The 25,961-nt window shown below is 36.4% G+C and overlaps 1 protein-coding gene across 1 annotated transcript in view; it reads left to right on the forward strand.

Annotated features, from left to right (window-relative positions):
• Positions 1 to 25,961, forward strand: part of EYS (eyes shut homolog) — a gene marked incomplete at its 5' end in the record, with an annotated part of 718,160 nt that overhangs the window by 149,099 nt on the left and 543,100 nt on the right. The window contains 2 exons of the mRNA XM_082756672.1: positions 11,232 to 11,429; positions 13,809 to 13,930. Coding sequence (XP_082612798.1) covers positions 11,232 to 11,429; positions 13,809 to 13,930 — 320 coding nt within the window. The remainder of the gene's footprint in view (positions 1 to 11,231; positions 11,430 to 13,808; positions 13,931 to 25,961) is intronic.

A 25,961-nucleotide genomic window follows, 5' to 3' on the forward strand; every position in this document is an offset into this window, starting at 1 on the left:
TCTTGTCTTAAGCTATTTATTTTGTTACATGGCTGAAACATTCCCATTATATTCTTCTATCTGTGCTGGCACAATCAGAACCATCTTTTTGGATTCCTGCAGTTTTATTTTGCTTTCATAAGTTTAAAGTCTTCTCATATCTTAAAGCATGAGAGGTGCATCAGTATATAGATTTTACCTAGATCTTACTCAGCTGTATGAAGGAAAGGGGAGGAATGCTCACAGTTCATCGATTGTTCAATCAATCTTCTATTTGCAAGGAAAGTTCAGCAAGGAAGAAAGTATAAAAATGCCCCTTTCAGGTTAACATTGTGTATTTGATATGTGATACCCCTATAATAGTTGACATTAATATTTCTTTTTTTCCTAATAAAAAATAAGATGAAACAAAACAAAGCAAAGCAAAAAGCTCCTTAGTATGTTTTTAATAGAGCAAAGAGAATTATCCTCTGATCCAAATGACTACATGACTCATTTAAAAAATGCACTGTGTGTGTTTGGTCTAGATGCTGCTAATAGGTATGACCTTTTTAATCAAATATATGTAATTGTAGAGGAAAATTGAAATTCAGTTCTGAGGAAATGTCTACTTATTTGTTGCAGTCTTAATGACACATGTCTCCAAATGTGTTGCAATTAAGATTAAAGCAAAAATGGTAATTGGCCATTAAACATGTTGCAAAAGAAAGTAAACTAGTGAGAAAGGCAACTCAGCAGAAAAAAAAATGCTTAAGTCTGTTGAAAAGCAAGAGTAATAATGGAGTTTTCAGCACAGGACACTCTATTATGGGAACAGCTAATTACAAAGCAGATAATAAGTAAGAAATGTAAGTGCTCATGAAGGCTAGAGTAGATATAACGGAGCAATTACTTTTTCAGTGCTCACAGGCCAAATCTCAGTCTTTCCTGTGCCAAGTCCCATGAAAAAAAAAAAAAAAGAAAAAAGAAAAAGAAAAAAAAAAAAGACCTGTGGCTCCTTACAGCATATATCTGTGTTATACCACAAAAGACTATCTCCTGTTCAATACCAGTTCATATTTGGTTTTGCCACTCTCTTGATGCTGAGCAGCCAAAGCAAATTTTATTCAGGGCAAAAAAATAAAAATAAAATGGTGCAGAGAGATATGTGATTCACTTTGTCTCGTATTGGAGCTCTTCATGGATAGAGAAGCACAGTGTCCAAGTCCATGGTATACGATCTAGAAAATAAGTATTACCTCCAAGCAATAAAGAAAAAGGTTGTCGTGGTTGATCAAAAGGCTACGTGATGTGGGAAACAGTACGGATGAGAACTTGCTGTTTCTCCTATATGAAGTCAATGCAGAACTTCTTTGGAAATTTTTCTGGTGTTTCTACCAATCTTGCTATTGTTTCTGAAACTTGACATATAAATATGTAAATTCAGGTGTTTCTGTCACCAAAACTAAACAGATCAGGAAGAAGGTCTTTTGCTTAGCCAGTTTAGACACTCCAGCAGTGGATGTTAGACTTCCACAAGGGTCTGGCAAATATAAGATCAGCAGGAGACCCAGTACCTCCTGGAGCAGCGCCAAGAACCCAAAAGCATCTCTAAAAGCCCTTGTTCATAACATACAAATTCAATAAGGTAAGTGTTGTAATCTCAGCTCTGCTTTCAGTTTGCACCTTGGGATGCACCATTCCACAAGAATGTGCATCCCAAGCCTTTACAGCCCTGAGTACTCTGGGAATACTGCCTCTGTAAATCCAGTCATCTACAGCAGATCAGGGGTTTGAATCTCATTAGTCATGTTGTGAGAATGTTGTATGAGTACCTTGGTGACAGGGAGAAGATTTAAGTTATGTAGATGATACAAGGTATATTCATTGCAAATGAGAATCTCTATGTATCTGTTCCTTATTTCCCAGAAAGAATGTGCAAATCACAGTTTTTCAAAGGTTTTAAGCATGGTTACCTTTTCCCTGGCTGCCCTACAAATAATGTGGGTATTGCTATTAATCAGAAAAAGTTTATCAAGCTTTGTGGTTTTGTTGGTTGGTGAAATAAAAGTTTGCAACTTTTTTTTGTCTACATGGCAAGCCGATATATGGTGTAGGAACATCTGCCAACACAAATCGAAGTAACAAAATGATAATTTTAGCATGTTATAAATAATGTCCAGCCAATCTGGCAAATTTTAAGCAAATGAAAACAGAATCTTGAAACAGAGAAGGGTTTGTCTGCCCGAACTAAAGATGGCCAGTAGTATATGCAAAAACTATTTCCACAGGTACTAGGCCATGAAGAAAAACTGAGTTCAATATTAGCTTTCTGTACATTTTCTATATACTTCAGTAATTTCATTTGAGTTCTGATGTAGCAAAAAATGTAAAGAAAAGCATTTATGTATATGTCAGTAGGAATTAAATTTCTGGTAATTGTTTTGCTTAGTAGCATTCTTGTTTTTATTATCTGAGAAGGAATGAAGCATGATTTTATGCTGAAACCTGAAGTGCACAAATGTAGATATAGATTTACATCTTCATTGATTATTAGCTAGAAATTTGTAACATTTTTTACAAGAAAAAAATGCACTCAAATAATATCTTCAACTTCTGTTTTTGTCTGTTTTTACAGAAATTTATACAGGTATGGAACAATATATGCATCTGTGTGATTTTAACTTTAAGTGTGTGATGTGGGTCTATCTTACGCTTTGTTCCATCATTGCTGTATGGTTTGCATTATCATACACAATTATATGAATGTCCTTCACCTGAAAAGTGCCAAGTATTGCTTTGCAAATATTCTTCCTTTAAAAAACAAATAATAAAAACCATGTTCAACTTGTATGGATTTCACAGAAAATGCCTTTTCACAGAATATGTATAGAATCACAAAGCCATTCTTTTAATGTAAAGTAGAATTTGAATTCCACAGAAAATAAAGAATTTCCTGTAATTTTGAACTGAAAGAAAACACGTCAAATTTGTAAAATGTTATAGTAATACTTGGCTTAATTTCTGGTAATATCAATATATACATGCTTCCATGGGTATTCTTTTCTTCCTATCTGATTCCAGAATACTTTTTTTTTTTTTTTTTAAATGTGCATGGATTATATTTCCTTATATCACAAAGTAGATGAAACTAAGCAGCTAGTTGATAAAAAAGCACAAGCATGCAGGTACATCTGAACTTTTCAAAGACATAGAAAATGACAATTTTGAACATTTAATAGAGACAATTTAATCTTTATACTTAAGACATTTAATCTTTAGATTTGCAGGGACTTCAAATTTTAGGCATCCAACTTATTGCTCATTATTGTTCCTATTTCCTATTACATTAAGGTGTGTTTATGAAAGTGTAGTGGGTTTACGTGGCAAGGTTTTGGTAGCAGGGAGCCATAGGGGTGGTTTCTGTGAGAAAGATCTAGAAGCTGCCCCATGTTTGGGAAGGGCCCCATTGTTTTCCAGATCCGAGCCAATAAGCGATGTTGTTTTGCGCCTCTGTGAGAGCATATTTAAGACAGGGAAAAAACGCTGCACCACACAGCAGCCGGGAGAGTCAAGGGAGTGGGAGAACAGCCTTGCACCAAGGTCAGTGTAGAAGGAGGGGGAGAGGTGCTCCAGGCGCCGGAGCAGAAGTCCCCTGCGGCCTGTGGTGAGGACCATGGTGAAGCAGGATGTCCCCCTGCAGCCCATGGAGTACCACGGTGGAGCAGGGTTCCACGCTGCAGCCCGTGGAGGAGACCACGGTGGAGCAGGTGGCCCTGCACCGACGGAGGCTGCCGCCTGTGGAAGACCCCTGCCGGAGCAGATTCCGGGCCGGACCTGTAGCCCGTGGAGAGGAGACCACGCAGGAGCAGGTGATCTGGCAGGAGCTGCTGCCCGTAGGGGAGCCAGGTTGGAGCAGTTTTCTCCTGAGGGATGGACCCCGTGGTACGGACCCATATCTGGAGCAGTTCTGGAAGAGCTGCTGCCTGTGGGAAGCCCACGCCGGATCAGTTCATCAAGGACTGCATCCCGTGGGTGGGACCCCACAGCACAGGGGACGAGAGTGACCGAGAAGGAGCGGCAGAGAAGAAGTGCTGTAGACTGACCATAACCCCCATTCCCCGTTCCCCTGCGCCGCTCGGGGGGAGGAGGTGGAAGAGGGTGGATGGGGGGGGAAGGTGCTTTTGTTTTTTTTTTTTCCTTTGTTTTCTCACTTCTCTCGCTTCTTAGTTGTAGGCAATAAATCTTACTATCTCCTTATGCCGAGTCTGTTTTGCCCGTTACAATAATTATTGCGTGATTTTCTCGTCCTTATCTCAATCCTTGAGCCCTTTTCACATATTTTCTCCCCATTCCTCTTTGAGGAGGGGGAGTGAGAGAGCGGCTGTGGTGGAGCTCGGCTGCCCACTCGAGCGGAACCACGACAGAAAGCCTTTTGAGGTAGGAGCTGTATAAAGTTGATGCAAACCAAAACACAGATTTCTCTGGAGTGTTCAAATAGTTTTGTAAAACAAAATTAAAATTATTGTATCTATTAGTTTCAAAAGAACGACTTGGGGAAAACCACCAAGTTTCTTATAGATTCCAGGTAGGGATTGTTTTGTTTTGTTTTGTTCTTTTGCTTTTTATATAGCCTTCTAGTTCTGTTGTATACTGGATTATGTCCCATAACCAAACACATTTTTAATTTCGTTGAATGGCATTAAGTTTATTTGGATTTACTCTTGGAAAAAACAGTTGTGATTAATGGTAGAAGTGTCTTTTAGGCCTATTGTTAAAAGGGGAATGTTTTCTGAAAAGTTTCAGAAAGACTGAAACTTAATGCGCTTGCAAGAATGTTATAATAATAAATAAGGGAAAAAAAAAAAAAACATGGAAAACATCTAAGAAAACATATTTATCATGAAAGGTTCACATAGCTCATTCATTTTTACTTCATATACAAAATTAATTTACTGTCAGTTTGAAGAAAATGGTTTCTCTGTATTTTGAGCCTGAGCTCAAACAAAATAGCATAAATTTAAACAAAAACAGTACTGAGTGAATACCAACTTTTGAAAAATTTCTTGTACACATACAAGCCATACAAAACTAGTCTGTGGTAGATTTATTCATTCTTATTCTTTCCTTCCTGACATCCTTTAAGTAAGTATAGTTTTCTTATTTCATAAGAAAAATGCTATTAACCCCATTCGCATGATATATGTTCTGTTTCATCAAATTCATGGCAATGGTGAACAGACTTCAAGCCAGGCTACTCAAATCCAGTGATACCAGTGTAATAAGGTTACTGGAGCTGGATCCCCATAAAATAATCTTTTAGTTATCAGATCAGCATCATGGTTTCCATCAAAGCAGCTAGCAGAACTAGGTCAGTAACACTCACCTCATAACTTCACAGTGTGTCTTCCTCCTCTGACCCTGTGATGCCCAGGGGTAGGTGCTTCTACCTGGTTGGTTCTTCACCTTATCTATACCTCCGTGTGGACCATTTGGCATTGATGCCACTTCGTCTATCTTCAGAGCTTTCTGTCCTCATGAGTTCATATTTAACACCAGTACTAAACTACATGATATTATTTAGGAAACTGACATTCAAGTGACACTCCTCTTGTTCTAGAACTAGCCACAGATAGTTTATTTTCACTATATTGTCATAATCATGCCAGCAGTTTGCAATCAGATATGTTTTGTCATTGATCCAGTCCATACTTTTACTGCAAAAATGCTGACTTTGAAAGCTGTTGTCAGATTTAATTCCTTAAAATGTTTGTAGCAAATGGCTTTTTTATTAAATTATTTTCCCCAAAGAATAACAACATTGAAGTGGTGCCATTTCTGATTATAATAGAATTCTGTAGAACGCATCACAACATTTCATGTAGAGGTTTATGCTGAGCAACTAAAAATAAACGTGTCAATAGTTTTGCATAAGAAAATGAAAACTTATGTCAGGTAATTTATTTTCTATGCCATTTTTCTAAATTATGTTTTTGTCTTATAATAATAGCCTTAACAAATCAAAGTCTTTTTCAACAATAAATTATCTGTTTTCATTTTTCATTTATGAAACTTTGAACCTACTGTAGAAGCAACCACAGTAGAAAAGACAACTGATTAATATTAGCAGAATGACATTTCTGATTATGCAATACGCTTCTCATTCCTAAACAAAACAAAACAAAACAATGTGTTTTCCAAATAACTTATTCAGTATTTGATATATATTTTATGCTTATAAAGTCATACTAATTTGATATATTGTGCCACTGAAAACAAATCTCCTTCAACTGACTGTGTAATTTAATCACTAGTGCATATTCTTTTGTGTTTTGTTCAGTCTTATGCTAATGGAGAGATTTTTAATGCTTTAGTAAGGTAAAGGCATTCTATTCCTGTAATCAATAAAATACAGCCAAGAATTAAACAAGCAAAAAGGTTAAACTTGTGAAAGCTGTGCTAAACTTATTAACTCATTAATGAACTGGGTTTGAAACTTTCACAGTTGATCTGTTGGACATGCTTTCTCTTTTTGTCAGCTAACAATGTTTAGTGAATATTACCATTTCTACTATGTGATGACCAATTTAAAAATCCTGATATGTTAGTGAGAGAAGAAAATTTATGAAGACAGTTTATGTTATGTTTCCCTGGCATAGCTTTCCTTTCTTTCAAAAATCACACTTACTGTTTCAGAAACTTACCAGATCAAGTAAGAACTTTCCAATATTTAATTTAAAATAGATGTATTCAAATTAATCACCTAGAATTATGCATTTAATAGTTACATATTTACACTGAAATTTTTTAGCGAATATTTTACTTTAAAACAGGAGACAATGGAGACAATGCAGCAATCATTCTGATAAATCTACTTCAATAAAGAAATATTGCATATGTACTCTGTTTGTTGCTTGATTTATCCAAATAGCTTTAAGCATACAGCTTTGTAGAAAACACTGATATGACAGCAACAGCAACTGGGCATTCATTTCACTAACATGTAACCACCACTGCCTGATACCATCCAACTTTAATCTTTGTTTAGATATGCCCTTTTCCAAAAATTCTACTTTAAATCAGCAAGCATTCTTCTCTTACATTCTTGCTACTTGTATTGATTAGCATAACTAATCAATTATTTATTACTGAATGGTTTTCAGTATTGCACTGAAAGTAATATAAACATTTATAATCTTCTGAATAAGAGAAGAGTCTTTTACATTATGAATTCTCAACACTGAAGGTTAAAATTAATTGAGACAAGGAAAGAGACCAAGTAGGTAAGAGAATCTTCTATTTTTTCTTGTCTTATTCTTCATCCAACCTTCCAGATTAGTATGAATGAAATCTTAGCTACTTCAGTGGCAAATAAAGATTTTCCATAGCAAAGAAAAATTTTCCATGCAGGGATATGCAAGAATGCTATGTGGGAAGAAAAGAGGTTGAATTTCCAATTAAAGTGGCTTAAGGTGAAGGTGGCTTAAAAGAAGGCAGTGAAAAAAACTGTTTCGAATAATACATAAAATTAATATTGTATAAGCAGATATGCTGACAGCAGTGTGATATGGTAATGCACTGCTCAGCTCAGTGGGGCAGGATGTGAAGGCAACCGCTCTAGAAAAGTTTAAAAAGCCATATTCAAGAAACTGGAAAAAAGCTTCGTGAACACAGGCCCTAGTTCTCACTGGGATGTTATGACGCTGACATTTCCTGGAAAGACAGTATGACAAGACTGGAAATTTTTGGACCATGCTGGGGACAGATTTTTGAAACAAGCACAGGGAAAGCTAAATATGGGATATAATTTATTGGGTTTTCTATTTCTGAATAAGCAAGAGGTAGTTTGGGGTGTAAAGATCAAAAACAGCTTTGGCAACAGTGGCAGTGAGATGATGGTGCTCATAATCCTAAGAGAAATGAGAAATGAAAGCAGCAGAATAATGACCCTGGGTATCATGGAGCTGACTTTGATTTGTTCAGGGATCTGTTTGGAAAGCTCCCATTGGAGACTGAACCAAAGGAAAAACTGATATATCTTGGGCCCACCTAAACCACAGATGGAGCTGTAACTAGCAAGGCAACAGAAGGCAACAAGAAAGAGTTCCAAAGGTCTACTGGTAACAAAAGATAAGAAAAATGAGATCCCACTGCTGAATGATGTAACAATGGCATAGAAAATTCTGAGATACTCAATGATATTTTCATGATTTTTTTTTTTTTTACCAGTAGGGGAAGTGATCTTGCTCAGCCTGGAGAAGAGATAGTTTCACGGGGACCAAATAACAACCTGCCATTTATTTAATGTGAATTTACAGAGAAGACAGATTCAGACTCCTTTTCTCAGTGTACACAGTGAGACACCTACTCAGGCTTTCATTAAAAAACAAACAACAACAACAACAACAAAAAAAAACTTATAATCACTTACTGGATTTGAGAACAAAAATATGTCAATATTTGTTAAAAATAGGTTTATGAAAATACAGGTTACTTTGGTACCTTGCTATCTGAGACTGTTCACATTGAACCTGCTACATTTCAAGTATTTCCAAAAATCATCTCAGAAATTATGTTTGAGATAGCATCTTCACCTAATGTTTAAAATAAATTATGAGTTTCTGAGTAAGAAAAACACACAGATTTATCCATAGTTCTTTAAAGACCACTGTCTTTTTGAGGCACAGAGACCAACCAAAAGTTGTTCAGCTAGTCTTTGTTTAAGGATACAGTGTTAGTGCACATGAAAAGGAAGAAGAAACCTGATATGTTTCTGAATCAGCAGAGCAAAATGTTTGGGGAAAAAAAAAAAAAAAAGCATTCATAGAAGCCACATGAAACTTGGTCACAAGATAATGAGGTAAAAAGCTTGTAGATTCATTAGCATTCATATGACAGATCTGTGCACAGCCCTATTTATACCAGACAAATATTTGTAAGTAATATAAACCGGTGGCCTTTAGGACATCCACTCTCACTGTTTCTTGTCTGATTATTCTCCAACTGTTCACCAAGACTCTGTTATGCTCTTATCCAAAAAGCAGCTGGTATCCAGTGTTAGGGAATACTACAGTAGCAGAAAACTGATGCAATGTGGCATGACCTTGCTTTACCTACCAGAAATGTGTACCTCCCAAAACACTTGGCGTGTAAAAGGACAGGCAAATCTGTTTAATGCTTTTTCCATCAACCCAAAAGAAAAACAAGGACTGCATTACTGGATCATCTGACAGTTCCACTTACCATTGTGAGCCATGTGTTAAGCTTATTCATGTGGGTGTGCACTCCGCATTAGGAATCAGCAGGGTTGTCACCCATGTCAAGCTGTCCTGATATAAAGATGAAAACTTCAGGGCAAAATATCAATGTGCCATATGGCAGCGTCTGCTATGCAATCTCGGTGAATTCCATAATTGTCAACTGCTTGTGGCAGAATCACCCTGCATCGGAGAGACCACTGGCGGCATAAAGACAGGAACAACTTGTGCCATGCTTTTTCGCCTCCATCGGTGTCACTGCTGGGTCAGGGGGATGTTTATTTTGTTTGTTGTTGTTGTTTTTTACCCCAATTCTGCTCCTGCTTGTTGTTTTTGCTATCAGAAGTCTAGAGATTTCAGCCTTTAACTTACTCCACCTTACAGTGAGGATTCAGCTCACCTAGAATCCTGCTGACATTTTGGAGAGCACGTTTCATTATTATTAAGAAGACCATAGCCAGTTGACTACTATGTGATCAGCAATCCCTGTAACAAAGGAAGGCAACCAATACGGAACAGTCCAACAAAATTTTGTCTATAATGTCAGTATGAGCAAAGGAGGAGATATGTGGCTTCAGCTGACTGATGCCAATACTAAGCGTATATACAATAAATGTGAGTCTAACTGGTTGATTCCTTGTCAGGAATTCCCATCTGAAATCTTGAGTCTGAAAAGATACTGAAAATTTTCAGGACTATTATTCGAGCCACAAAATATGGCTTACCTCGTGGACTGGGTGCAGGCACCCAGGTGGTGGCAGCTGGAGGCAGTGGGGCTCCTCTGAGGGGAGGCCATGGTTGCCTGGTGTTTCAGACAGCTCCAGTGGCCCCGCTGCAGGGCACAGCTGGGCCCTGAAGCCAGAAAAGCCATGCAGCAGTTGTGTGAGAGAGGAGTGAGAAACAGCCCTGCAGACACCAGGGTTAGTAAAGAAGGAGGGGGAGGAGGAAGGAATGGCTGGGCAGCCAGAGCTGGGGCACCAGCTCAGGGGAGGTGGGCAGAGGGCCAGAAGGACAGCAAACACCAGACAACTCTTCTGCTAAGCACAGCATGGACACGGCCCAGCCTCAGCAGCTGCAGAAAGGCAAGGAAGCTCCACAGGGCCTCAGAGGAGCTTGTGCACAGTTGGTTGCAGCCCTGAAAGTCACCGAGCTCTGCCTGAAACAGCCTGAAAGAGCAGACTTGCCGTCAGCAGTGCTGAGGGAAAGAGGAGGCAGCTTTACAATCCCATTTGATCTCTGTTCTGTCTGCCCTCAGCGTTTTGAGGTTTTGCTGCTGAAAAACATGAACCAGTCTTGTTTACGTGCTAACAAAGTGAGACTCACTTTAAAGGGCCGTTTAATCTTTTTTGATCTATTTATTGAAAATTAAGAATTTAGATGAGGGCATGTGTGACCCAAGATCACCATCATACAATTCCGTGATTACCCTGGATAAATGTACATAATCTGTTACACATTGCAGTGTTTGTTAAAGTAGAAAGAGACTGTGAGAGATTTTGTATTGTAAGGCATTTTTATACACTATGGAGGAAGACACTTGTTATTAGAAAAACACATAATTTCAGTAAAATAACTTGTGTGCAGTCATGAATTGCAAGCTGAGCAGTAATATAAGGTTACTTGCATATCTTTCATGTTCAGGATTAGGGGTTAACTATAAACAACTTACATGGTAACTGAGATAATAATATCGGAAAGAAGTAACATTGAGCCATCTAATGGACAAGGATAAACAGAAAGAAAAAACAAAAAAAAAAAAAAAGCATAAATATTCACATAACTATTTTGATATTTAAATCCAATGTCATATGAAAAAATATATAAATTGTCTTATCTGTTTGTAATACTACAAAGCAAATAAATGTTTCTGCATGGTACTATATATATATGTATCTCTAAGACCTTCCAACTTAATTTTAAGCAGGGATCTAAAGAAAACACAGCTCATAATAGGCAGCAGCTGCAGGGATATGTTCATTAGTTAAACACTGACAGCTTTGTTATTTTCCTTTTCAGGTTCAAACTGTGAGTTTAGGCCTTGTGAGGCCAGTAATCCCTGTGAGAATGGAGCTGTGTGCATAGAAGAAATGAATGTGAATGTTTTTCCCCTTGGATTCCAGTGCCAGTGTGTGAAGGGCTTTGCAGGTCCACGCTGTGAGATCAATGTCAATGAGTGCAGTTCTAACCCTTGCCTCCACGGATACTGCTATGACAGTGAGTTCAGTCTGGTTACTCCTTTTAATGTAGAGTAGTCTTTCTGTTGAAGCATCTGTAGCTACTGAGCTGCTCTGGGGAGAGCAGTGGATAATTTACTGAAATTTAGCTTGTCTGGAGCTCCACAGCCAATGCCTGGAGGATTATTTTTGCCAAACTGCCTCAAATCCTGGCACTGAGGTTTGTGTGTTCAGGGGGTCAGAATTGCAGCTAATGAGAAATTTTAATGAGATTTGTGCTGTCTCCTTTGATACCTAAATTAGCCAAACATATCTTACACTGTGCGTCTGATGAGAGAATATTCAGGTGCTGAAAAGGGGCTCACAGAGCAGTTAGGCACTGTATATATGCCTAACAATTCTAACAAGTCGAAAAACTGCATTAAATACCAAACATGCAAAATGGAGTTTCTGTTTACCTTCAAGTGCCCTGTATCGTGCAACTGACTCTTACTAATAGCTATACTTACATGCTTTAGAAGCAATTTGATGATGAATTGCTCTACCGTGTTCTGTTTGGGGTGGCAGGCTAAATTACTCTACCATTATGTCTGGAGTACTTTTTGGAAAGATTTGTGGGGAAACTACCTATCAGACACTTTATGTGCTTGGTAAACAAAAGGAGAAGTGGTAATTTTCAGAGAACCTTATCAATGCAGTTGGAAAGCAGAATGATGTCTGGAGGTCACAGCCAAACCTCCTGCAGGAAGCTGGACTAATATCACTAGAACAGATCAGATGTTTTTTTTCTTGCTGATTTGAAAGCCTACAAGGATGGACAGAAATTCAGGAAACTCTTTGGGACAGCCTCTTCCACTGCAGCACTACTCCTGTAGTGATTTCCACTCCCTTCTCCCTTGATATCCCAGCTGAATCTTCCAAGTCATAGTTTTTGGCCATCGTCTCTTATATTGCCTGTCACTACTGAGAGAAATTCAGTTTTCATTATTGTAACTGCTCTTAAAGTTATTATTACCTAACCCTCTAACTATTAAACCTTCCCCAAAGGTACTAATACAAAGCAAACCCAGCTGACGTAACCTTTCCTTATAGGTCCCATACTTTAAGCACTGGACAAACCTGCTTGTCTTCTGCTGCAGCCCTCTCCAGTTTTCCCATATCTCTTTCTAAATGAGAATGATGACTTGAGAATTTCCCTGAAATTCAGTATTTTTAGACAAATTTACAGAAGATCTAATTAATGTACTGTTTTTGAAAGATGTCTTAGAGATCTGACCCCAAATCGCAAAATATATCTTTGCATAATACTTTCCTAGTTAAAAATAATGATTATAAATGAGCTTTAAGAATTCCAAGTTTTCATACATGGGAATAAGGTGAGTGGTTTAAGGTGGAATACGGTTCATATTTTATCTAGTAAAGATTATTTCCCAAGATGTTTACTGATGTTTTCTATTTACTGTATATTAGTTAAGAGAGATTTTTGAACTGGAATTTAGATGAGATGTAGTAAAGTTATTCATGCTAACAAAGTGCCAGATCTCTTTGTGGGTGGCTTGTCTTTGTGTTGCCTCTGAAATTGACTTGTATCATATGGATGTCTCAGTTCATCTGCACTCTGCACACTGACTGCAGAAATGTGGAATCCTGAGGAAGGTGGGGAGCTCTGAGCAGATAAAAAATGCTGCTGCTCTGAAGGACTTAAAGCATTTAATGAATATAATAGCAACTATGTGTACAGACACAATGACAACATAGATTCTGTGGTAAATCTCAGAGATAATGAAGAACCCAGGGACCTCTTTGAGTTGATAATAAATCCAGGCCTGTAAGAGCTGCAATTATTGCTCTCACGAACTCCTTATACGAATGTAGTACTCTGAAGATTCCTCTCCCTTTAGGTCATTAACGATGAAAAACGGATAGAATTCTTATCATTAGCATGATAAGATTGAAATGAAGCATGGAAATCTATCATAGATTGAGCTGCCAATTTCAACTGAAACAAGTTTTCCTTTAATATAGTGGTATAATGTGAGGCATTCCTTACAAAACAAAACAATCTCCCCCCACCACCGAAAGCAAACAAAAACCTTACAGTGTTTAACCATTCCTATCTCAGGCACAATATTAAAGTCTTATATAGTTTCTGCACAGTTTATAAGTTGTCATCACTTTTTCAGAAGCATTGATTTATAATTCTTATATCAAAACATTGGAATTGTTTAAGTAAAATGCAGTGCAGTAATCTGTTTACATATTTTAAAAGATGTTTTGAGGTAAAGTATTTCATTTATTTCAATTTTCAACATGTCCACACCTTTCAGGTAAAGATAGTCCAAGTATTTTCCAGGGTAGTCATTTCTGTAATATACTACATTCATTTGTTAATTCTGAAACACTCCTATCTTTGTTACAGTTGTCGATGGCTTCTATTGTTTGTGCAATCCAGGATATGCAGGACTGAAATGTGAGCAGGACATTGATGACTGCATAATCAACGCTTGTGAACACAATTCTACGTGTGTTGATCTGCATTTGGTTAGTACAGAATATTTTTTAATTAAAATGATCGCTCAGTTTTCTTCCTAAAATATAAAGCAATACTATTGCAAGTTCTGAACCACCACTTAATCCATACACCTGCAGAGTTTTATAATTAGGCTTTACAGTCATTGCTTTTTTATTATTATTATTTATTTATTTATAATGATATAGGCAAAGAGGTGAGAAGAATGTTTTTACCATTTAAAATCAGTTATTCAGTCAATATGGTTATTTGAGGAATTTTAAAAGAGGAGAATATTTTCAACTAAGTGTGTTTATGGCCTCATTGTAACCATGACAGTAATACTTGTTTACACCGATGACATTAGTCTCAAAGAGGCTTTAAAGCCATTTTGCAGAGTAAGACGCTTTTTTTTTTTCTTTTTCTTTTTTTTTTTTTTAAGTACTTCAGCATTTCCTTTCAGAATTCTTCAGTTTTATTAGTTCTTGAAACTTGGAAGGTGTTAAAGGTAACTTCTTTCTTCTCAGAAATAAAAACAGTCTACCAACTGATTCCTTCATGGAAGGAAAGGAGGAGAAAAAGCATTTACATTGTGTAATCTTTGGCACTAGAAGTGGCCCATGTTCTGTGTCAGACCCTCCAGGAATCTGTCAGGAATCAATTTGTTTTCAGTATGGACACTAACACTGTATAATATATGTATTGTCTTTTGGGAACATTCATACTGTCAGAGAAATTAGATGGGGTTAAAAAAAAAAAAAAAAAAAAGGAAGGAAGAAAGTTTAGTATTATTATTTCTTCTAGTTTCTCCAAGTACACTTGTGAGAAAATGAAATTAAGGAAATGATAAACCAAGGTGTAGAATTCAGACTAAGACACCTAAAAGTTTGTGTCGATACATGAGCTAAGTGTCTAGGCACCCTCCAATGGTACTGTGAGTCCTTGATGGTGCAGTCAGCACAACCCAGAGATAATTCAGCCACAAATCTTGTAGATGCTCCCTTTGGATGATCTGAACAACCCTGTAGTGCCCCTGACTGTATGGCTAGGCTGCCCTAATGCTGAAGTAGACACCCATGTTTAGGTGTCTGCATTCCCAGTTGACTCCAATCCAAGGAGCCTGGAATTGTTGGGGGTGAGGGTGATGTCTAGTTTGGTTGGTTGGTTGGTTTGGCTTGTTTATTTTTCTTTGGTACATAGATAAAGAAATTTTGCTTCTTTCTGACAAATCATGGTGATAACCCACAGCTATCACTATTTCCTAAATTTTAACAGAAGTTACCTTCTTCAAAAGAATTTTCTCAAATTCTCTAATTTCCAGAGATTTTTCTTCTTTTCACAGTCTGAATACCTTACACATAGCATAAAACGTTTTGTAAATGTACTTCAAGAACTAGTAAATGCCTTGGACAAAATTCAATGCTTGCTACAGAGACCACAGAGCTTGTGATGTTTTTGTTCTGGTCCTTGGCCATTATTGCAAATCCATATTTCTTTTTAACACTAGACTGCAAATAAAAGTTCAGGCTCTCAAACTGGACGCATATTGCCATCTTAAAATCAGGCTAGAGAGGGTTCCAGAAATAAATTTTAAGCTCAGAAGAAATGTGTTATCCTGCTATTATGAAACTGCTTTATATGTAAACATTGCATGTATTACTCCTGTCTACAGCTGATGCATTGAAATACAAAAAGTTAAAACAAACAAAAAAAAAATAATTGTTTTTGTTTTTTAAAAAAGCAGAAGTTAAAACAAGACCTTTCCCCTCTAAAACAAGATATCAGGAATTGACAAAATTATGGGGTTCTTTATAGGATAAACGTATCATCTCACCAAGAATGTCTGCTAGGCTTCACTGAGTGGGTTGTAATATTGATCCAGGGGAGTGTTTTGTTTATGCAAAATTAAACCTGAGGAAAAATGGTAGCTCGTGGCAACTTTTAATACAATTTTAGATTTTTCTTCATATGCCTTTCATGCTTTTGTTTTCTTGATTCATTTGTGTTTGGTTTTGCCCTGCAGTAGCTATACATTTCTCATCTTCCTTGTCACAGATCTGTGACATTTTGTTGTAAATGGACTGTGACACAGCAAATCAGTGAGAAGCATGCAGACTGAGAAGCCTGACGTTAAAAAGTAAAAATTTATTGTGTATGGATTCAGTGGCTAACTAAAGGAAATAAATACGTTAGAAACTTAATGGCATGGTGTAATTTTAGACCTTGCATTTGATCTGTTTCAATGGCTTTCTCAACACGGTTCACATATGTTGTTAACATTATAGAAAACATTCAAAAGGAAATGCTCGTTCTGATGTTACTTAATGTGCACATACATGTAAGACCGTTTTGTTTTTTTTTTCATTGGAAGACTATTCATTGTCATTTTTGATAGTAATGTGAATTTATGCTCATAAAAAAAAAAAATACAGAATGTTCTCTACTCATTGTTAAAAGTTAGTAGCAGCTTGTAATTTGTAAGACAAGAAATAGGGAATTACTAGAAGTTTTATTTAGCTATAGCAATAGTAATGTGTTGCTATTCAATATTTAAACTTTCTCATCTCTACTCTTCTCAGAATTATATTTAATTAAAATAATACTTCTGGTACAAGTTTATGAAATAACTTTTGTGTGGTTCATCTTATATGTTGACTCCATTAAGGGACATAAAAGACTATCTCACTAAGTGACTGCATTATTCAGTTTGTATAGGATGATGTTATTTGGCATGCAATTTCCTTCTTACTGTGTTCACTATCAAAGGGTACTGAACTTCTTCCATTTCAAATGATGCAGTTTTGTACAGTAAAATTTCTCAGTGATGGATTAAGATTAATGAATTAACAATATATTCATAAAAATGGAAGAAGACTCGTTCCTCCTTCCTCAGCCAAAATATCTGTAAAAGAACACATATTGACATAATGATTTTTTAGAGGATGAATTTTCCAAGTTTAAGGGGCTCCTCCTCCTCCTTAAAAAAAGGTAATAAATCGAGGAATGGGGAACTGAGGCATAATCAAGGAAGACTTAAAAACAGATGGATATCTCAGAAGATTCATAATTTCTCTATCAGCCATCCTTTTATTCCAAAGATAAATTAGAGTTGCCTTATTATACAAGTCAAGGACTAAAGATCTTAATGTGAGAAAGAATTCAAATGTACTCTGTAATTGCAACATATACTGCACAGCCTTTCCTTAAGTCTCCAGACAGGTGAAGTAAACAGCTGAATGGCACAACTAGGTCAGCTTAAGGAGGCTCTGAATTTCTACTGCATCCAAGAATTCCAGCCACCCAGGAGCTACTATACACCAAGACAAGTCACTATCAGTCATATTAGTAGACCCTTTAGTGGCTCAACAGTAATTAATTGGCTAACCCAATGCTCCATTCTGCAGTCCAACAGCTCAAATACTTGTGATGCATTTTTTCTAGGTCAAAGTGAGAAGTTGACAGAGACAATTAGCATTGCCAGAAAGACACTTGTGATAGGTCTTTTTCCTCTTTGGTGTTGGTAATGTAGCATAATACAGAGCTTTAAAACTAGATAACCTTTTTATATTAACTATGCATCAGCACAAATTGGTAGAAAGAATGACACTCCTGTATGGTGGGTTGACCCCAGCTGGTGGATAAGCACCACATAGCTGCTCAGTGACTCTGTCCCCACCATGGACTGGGGGAGGTAATAGAAAGAGCAAAAACATTAAAACTTGTGGTTTCTTCGTTAGGCTGGAGGTGAGAAAAAAATTGAAAGGGGACATAGATGGGGCATCTGATCTAAACTGCCCAAAGAGATATTCCATACCTTTTGATGTCATGTTCAGCACCAAAAGCTGGGGGGAAAGGAGGAGGGGGTGATATTTGTTAGGAAGGCCTTGGTCTTCTGAAGCAATTGCTGTGCATACTGAGGCCCTGCTTCCCAGGAAGTGGCTGGACGTTACCTGCTGATGGAAATTAAAGGTGTTTTTTTTCCCCATTTGCTTCCATGCATACCTTTTGCTTTTTTTTCATTAAAATGCTTTTATCTCAGTCTACAAGATTCTTTTTTCCATCTTGTTTTCTATGCTCTCCCCATCCTGTTGAGAAAGGGGATTGAGTGTATTCATTCTTATATGAATACACTCAGCGAGTGTATTCATTCTGATACAGCTGAAGTTCCTAAATGACTAGCATATACAATTACATCATAATGGATTAGTCATTCTTTCTGGTGGTGGACCAGATTTTTAAGGTTTCTCCGTGATAAAGATTCTCAATACCATAAAATTCTCACCTGAGAAGTATTCCCAATGCTGATGTAAGACAAGTAGTGAGTAACAGCTAAAATGATAAAAACAGTGTTTTACTTAACTGCGTATGGAGAGGAGAGAACACAGCAGTCACATTCCTGAGATTCTAGCAGTGGAGTGCTCCGTGCCTGCATGCCAAAATGTAGTGACAAATATTTATAACAAAGGACTAAAAATGTATGTTGCTCAGATAAATTTAAGACAGCTATTAATGACTCAGTTCCCAGCTTTCTTCGTACTTTGAAATGGCTGGGCATCACATTAACCATATGTTAATGTATATATACATGCATTATAACAGAAATAAAGTGTTAAGGGTAAGACATATAGAATTAACAGATGACTCTTTAAAACTAGAAAAGTCATCTTACTAACATTACAGGCTCCATCTATTTTACATAGTGGGTGACAAATTATAAAGTTCTTTTATATAGAAGTTTCGCGGAAGAAGAAGTAATTTTACTTATTGCAACTACTCTGAGACATGAGTAAGAGGAACCAGTTACTTCCTTCATCAGGTCTGCTAGGCCAGCAAACATTAAAAGATATAAATACTTTTAGCATAGGTTCCTGTCCCATATATTGGTGAATATCACTCAGACCAACCAGAACTGTAATTTTGTTTTGTGAACTAACTATAAAAAAATTAAGACTTAAGACACTGAAAAAAGAGACTGATGCCAGGGCAGATTGATTTGCCACCATTTGCTGTTCATAAATCAATTACTTTTATAATATATATGTATATATTATGAAAAAATCCTGATAAAAATCTAAGTAAGTGTTTTTTAGTTTCACTATTCTAAGAAACATTTGGCCATTACTACAAAAATATTGTGAAATCTCAGATTTACATGCATGCAGAAGTAATTTAATTTTTCAGTCAAACTGATGGATCAAAATAATAGAATGAGAAGTATGAGAATGGTTGAAAGGCTGTAGTGTTGTTTCTGCAAAAGAAAGAGGTGTAGTCCTCAGTAGCTGAGGAAAGGAAAGGGAGACTGAAGCTTTCTGCATATAGTATATAAGTAATGAATAAAAATAGAATAAAACTGAAAGATACAAACAGTAAAATATTTTTACTAATTTGAATCTAAAGAAGCAATAATTACTTTTGTCATTTCTGTTTATAAAGTGGTAGAAGAAAAGGACTCATAACAAAGTGAATTTCAGTAACACTTTTTTTAGGAACTTATGTTTGGAAGGCTTGTATGAAGGAGGGAGGAAGGGAGAGATAGTACCATCAATACTTTTTTTTCCTCCAGGAAAGAAAAATCAGGAAAAATATTGAGAGTTAATAGACAAGAGATCTATCCAATGGATCATATTTCAAGAGCATTAACCACAAGTAGGTTAGCTCATTACCTAAGTTGTAAAAGAATGATTGATTAGAAGGAACTCTGTCATAGAGAACTATGGTTAAAAGTAATAGTTCTATTAACTGTTAATAGTTCACGTTACTCCCCTTCCACCCCCTAAAAAGAATAAATTAGGTCTTTGCACTAACATAATTTGCACTAACAGCAAGTCCATATGAGTTGGATGTGATGGTCCTTGTGGGTCCATTCCAACTCAGATGTTCTACAATCCTAATTTCATAATTTGTCTTCCATTTAAAACAGAACCTCCTGTACTTTCCAGAACTTTGTTTTAGAACATCCGGAGATGCTCATGGTATGATGAAGTAACTCTGCCTCAGGAGGCTCTGCCTCCTAGCTGATAAGAGCAGGTTGTCTGACATTTGAAATGCGAACAGAGACTAGATAGGCTTGCATCAATTAAACATTTTCAGATTTCTGTGGGACTGGAAATTCTCTAAGGTCTCAATAAAGCAAACAAAATCTGCCACTGAAATTGGTCTGAAATAGCACCTAGATTGAACTAAAGGTCAGACTATGTACCATGAATGTCATGCAGTATACAACAAGCAATCAGCTGTTAACAGTTCCCAGGTCACATAAATTCAAGTTGAGTTGTGTGTATGTGACTTTAAGCTTACAAATGGACTTCGTTGAGAGAATCCACGTGCTAAAATTGTGAATGTGCTGTTTGACAAATCATTTTCAGACTACCAATTACACATTCCAGAAGAGAGAAACACAACAGCTGAAGTTCACTTAAGAAACTAATAACTGCAGCAGTTGTTATGGAAACTTCTACTGCTAATATTTAAAAAAAAAAGAGAGAGAGAATGGTGTCCCCACAGTCCTTCAATAAAAAGTGTTTTTTTGTTTGTTTGTTTGTTTTCTGTTTGTTTTCGTAAAAGACCTAGTGAAAGAAGTCCCTCATCTGCCTTGTACTGCAGAGCTAGTGAACATAGTCGTGCACAGACTAAAAACTTGGTCATTATGTGTTGTAGTCCTTTGTGCTCTATTAAGTCCATTTGAATCAAAGCCATTGGAATGTACAAAATTAACTATTGACTTACTTATTTAGGATAATGTCCTTAACATTGATCCACAGAATTGTACATTGCTTGGAGGAAGTGATTATGATGTATTATCCCTTACTCATCTAATTGAAAGTTGAAGTCAGCAAACAAGCAAGAGAAAAACAGAAACTATTAAAGATAAAAGTGACCAATTGTTCATTAGCTTTCCAGCTAACTTGTTTGTTTTATTTATTATAGTGTTTTAAATGCTTTAATTTGAAAGAAATCGTAGACACGTGGAAATTGTTGGCTTTACCCAATAAGTGTCTGTAAATGCCATGGGCATGTAAGTCTTCTGTTGTCATTTACATAAACTGAATTTTAAATACTGTACAGAATTGAATAAAATTGTTACAAAGAGGAGGAAAAGGAAACTAACAGGCAACTAAAGATGTGTTTTCCAATGAGATTTCTGAACAGATGGCAAATCAGTGTGATAAAGGAACAGGAAGGTGGTCCCAGATGGTGTGTAAGCTCTAGGTTATGCCAGCAGCAAGGAGGCTGGACAGAGAAAATAAGTGACAGCAGGGAAAAAACCTGAAGAACTTCACAGTGTAAGGAACAGCCTGGAGAACAATGGCCCATTTGTGGAAAGCAAAGCCCTAACCCCCTGATTTTTGTGTGGTATGGAGACTAACATTTTATATGAGGCAGGATATGAGGTGTTTGTACCTTCAAAAGCATCAAAAGACTGGCAGTTTTATTATAGAGACTCAGGCCTATAGATCATTGTCTCAAGAGGAGGGGTATTCTAACATGAGGATTTAGCTGCAGAGAAGTGGACACAGTAAATTGTTTGTATTTAGTAAAATTACAGAGCAGAGGCTCACAAACGGTTATAGGTCCACAAGGAAATCACTCTGAAATAAGTCGAATGAGGAAATTCAAAGACCTGCAATCAGTCTTTCATAACTGCCCTCATATGTCTTTTCCATACAGCACACAAAAAAAAAGATTAAATTTATTTTTCAGTAAAATTTTGATGAATTAATCCATTTACTGTGGGATAAGTGTGAGCATCAGGACAATTACTGAAAAGGAGCTCTTGGACTGCAATTTCACACACCAGTTTTTATTGCAATCAGTCATTTCTTTAAAGTCAAGCTGTATGATTCTGGCCAGACAATTTCAAGTGTCCTCTAAACACTGTTCTGAGAACAGGTTTGCTCATTTTCTCATGATGTGTTTTTGTTATATTTGTCATCGAAGAAGCTAAGCATCTTTCAAACAGGTACTTTGCAGTTGAAAACACAACCTATTGGCTTCGGTTGCAGGTGGTGAGTGCTAAGCAGATCTGAAAATCATACCTTAAACTGAAAATTCAGAAAATAACAAAAGTGAAGAATTAATTCTATCTATAAAAAGTTACCTTCTAGGTTATGCCACCTTCAGCTAACATAGTATTTGTTTTAATTTATTTAGGGTAACATTCAACTGGAACCGTAAAACTAACTGTTCTTTTCTGGCTTCCATTATTCCAAATACAAGTGAAGAGAAACAAACATGCTTTCCTGTACTGCATCTCTAGAGCAGACCAGTATCCTCATGCTTTTTTATGCACTGAATGAAGTGATGGAAAATTATTTATTTCAAGTGGATAAAGACTCTTTCATGGTATGGGGGTGCAGAGGGGCTAAATTTAATGAATCATAGAAAATTTAATTCTGACATTTCCTTTGTTTTGAGTATCTGATTTTGCAAATCCTGCATTTTACTTTTGGCATAAATTTTTATGAAAAATAAATGTAATAGATCTAAGTCATCACACAGATTATTTTTTTTTTTTGAAGCAAGCCATTTTCTGTCATCATATAGTAGACCTTTTTCACTCTTGAGTGTGAACAGATGCTACATGTTCACAGCAGTATTTGAAAAGCCCTGGCCTTGCTCTGCTACCACAGTAGCTGACAGAAAAATTGTTGTTGACTTCAGAGTGCCACTAAATAATATATTCTAATTCTAATTCCAGGGTTAGTTTTTTGGATACCATGGCAGACACTTGGCATGTATTACCATTGGCAAGCAAATTTTTAATATTTTTTAAGGAAAAAAAAAAAGTCCAGAACATTATCCATAGTTTTTAAACATGGATCTTCTTCACAAGTTTCGTATTGAAGGAGAAAAACAAAGATCTAAAATAGTTCTGACTCCAGGTCTGCTCATCCCTTTATCTGTTTCCCACAAAAAAAATCCTATTTATAAAAATTGGATTCCATCTGTTTTCTCCTTTTTTCCTTCTAAGAAAGAAGAGAGCTTACCCAAGGATACCAAGTTTCCAGTCTAAGCAAATTTGCCTACATTAGCAACTCTTCTCCAATAACTTCATAAAGGAAAAAGCATCTTACCCTTAACTTTAGAGGCACTGCTGGGTGCTGTTATAATAAACTGATAATCAAACATCAAAGAAAATCAAGTCTTCTGATAATCCTTCCTTGGCAATATAAATCATTGATCCTATAGAGCCAGCTGTGCCAATTAATGTATCATTTTCAGCAGGGAGTTTTCTATTTTGGCCAGAAAGCAACTGAATATTCTCTTTCTGAAGCTTAAAAACAGCGTTAGACTTATCAATACCTTGGTGCCCTTAGGCTGCTTGTCTGATGGTCCTTTGATTATTTTGTTTGAATGACTTTTTCAGAAATCATATCAAGGCTTTTGACATAACGTTGTCCATTTTCACTACAGGGTCAGTTTAAGATAGAAACTTTTATACCGAAATTTTGATTTCTAAAAAAAAGAACTTATGTGATATTAAGAGGGAAAATATAACAATGAACATACAGCAAAATATTTTTCCACTTCAGAAAGACTGGTTTAGATATCAAGGTAAATGCAGCTCTTTGCATACCAAATTAAAAGTCTGATGCTATTGTTTCAATAGTAGAATAGAATGACAAAATAAAGCAATAAAATGTTCTTCATAAACATCCTTTACATTTATGAACATATTTACTTTGGGGAAAAGTAAAGGGAAAATATATTATTTAATATATTTAAGGGAAAATATATTTTTAAGCATAGACTGTCATACTCCTAGTTACAAGTGCCTGATTCTGAGAATGCTCCCATTGACTTCAGACTGTTTCCATATGAAACAAGAACTTACACTATTTCTCAGATACCGAGAAAAAACAAGCCTTGTGTTGCTACGTTGGACAGTTATGCCATAAAGTCAAGCCCCTCCTGAAGTTAGTATCAAAGATGCATCTATGCTATGTGCATTTCCCTTCATACAACCTTGCAAGCATTACAGTATTTTTCCTCTCAAAATAAATGCTACATGAGTGAAACAAAACCATTTTCACCAGGTAGTAGGAAGGCCTTTGCTCTTTTATTTCAAGAAAATGAAATAGTTTTGTATATGGCTGAAGTAGTTTGCATTTCTAGAGTAAGTTTTTATGTAACTTCTACTCTGTCAAATACAGTCTAGTCTGTGGTGTCCCTGTCATAACAAAGTTCTAAAGGAATAAATAATAGAACGTGAAATATTTCATCCAAAAGACGCAGAACAGCTAGCTCCATTTATCTACTTATGCTTGTCATCCACTGACTAGCAGGTGAATTGCTCATTTTAGTAGGTCTGTCCAGTTGTTTATGTCTATTTAGAACTACCTTGAGGTCTGCAAGAAGTAATTGGTACTTACCTGGATGGAAAATAGCCCAGAGAAAAAAAATGGTTAGCCTTTTTTTTTTTTTTTTAAAGTTACTTGCAAGTTCTGTCATCTGCTTTCCTTTAGATTTTGAAATTCTTTTCTGCCTGTCTTGCTAGCAAACTGTGAGTGAAAACCAAGCTATGAGCATCTTTTACCTTGGTAAAGTGGTTGTCAGAGCATACAGGGATGGCACTAACAGATAGTGCTGCACATAAGACTTGACATTGGACTTTTTTTATGGCTGATTGCATACCTAGCGTAACATGTATATGGAAAACATGTGAAAGAAATGTATTTACTGAGGAATGCCATCATGAGGAATGCCTTTTTCTTCAGAGATGACAATTAGTCATTGCATTGGTTAAAAGGTTAAAATTGGTTAAAGGTAAAAAAAAGTTCTAAGGAGTCTCTTTAGAAGACCTTTATCAATTCTGTTACATGGTTCTCATCTTACTAGCGAGGGCAGTTTCACAGAAAGAAGCATATTTTCTTAATATATATGTTGAGCTTAAATAATTTCAAGCATTAATTTTCAATAATAATTAAGAAACATTGCATTTTAGCTCTTCTTTGTTGCTGATTCATCTAATTTTGCTCCGTCCTTAGTAAACTGTTGTCATGTGCAGAGTTTGCAGTATCACTGTTTATTGCCACTTCTAAATCACCATGCTGTATGATTATCCTTTCTGCTTGCTGAAAATGTTCTCTCTGTTTGCATACACAATTCTGATATAGTGCGTGCCATATACCCAGTCAGAATATATGAAAAGCTCAGTTGTGTTAGCTGCCTTTGCCTTTGTCCTTAATCAAGATGCTGTTTTACTGCACAGCACCTATGCAGAAAGGGCATGGCCAGACCATGTGATAAAGAAATGCTTTTACCAGTTTCTGATCTTCTTCTTTTTTCTAATATATTTTTCTTAAGAAATAATAATAATAGTGCCTATACATTTAAACTGATTCAACGGTGAAGAATGCAATAAGCTATTCGTTACAAAAGATACTCTGAAGAATCCAGAGTATCCAGAATTATCCAGAATTTGTGCTGCCTGCCTGTGCACACTTTAAATTGATACATACTAGAAAGACCTTGGGGTGTTCAGTGTTGACTGCCAGCTAGATTAGATTCTCTCATTGGTACGTATTGCTATAGTTTCCCTCAGACTATGCACTTAATGCTGGCTCTCTTTTGTTACAAAATGCTATGCCTCCAGCTGGAAATTTATATCTCGTGGGTTCAGACTCTGGAAGTTGTCCTTCACTGACCATAAGAATCCAAAATTGGTCATGCATCACACAGGCTGTAACAGGTGTCACATTTTGCCAGCAGGGAGTCGCAGGTGGAAATGCTGTACTCGTCACTCGGAAGACAGAAACAACTACATGATTTATTGACATAAAGTAATGATTTATCAAAGCTTATACAATTTAACAAAGATTCAGGGATATTAAGGTACACCTTATTATAATTGGAAGATATACTTAATTACAGACTATTTAAAAGGTGCTATTTACTAGTCAAAGGTACTAAATGAAAGACATGATATACTACACAGAGACTACATAAGGAACTGTGTTAGGTGACATTACATCAAAGAAACCCTCCTAACGAATCACAAGGGTCAGAGTGGACCCCTTGCTTTCTAAACTCCTTGAGTGGAAGGAGTAAGGAGCCTTGGTG

The sequence above is a fragment of the Aythya marila genome, assembly GCF_965140915.1.
Source record: "Aythya marila genome assembly, chromosome: 3".
NCBI classification, from domain to species: Eukaryota; Metazoa; Chordata; class Aves; order Anseriformes; family Anatidae; genus Aythya; species Aythya marila.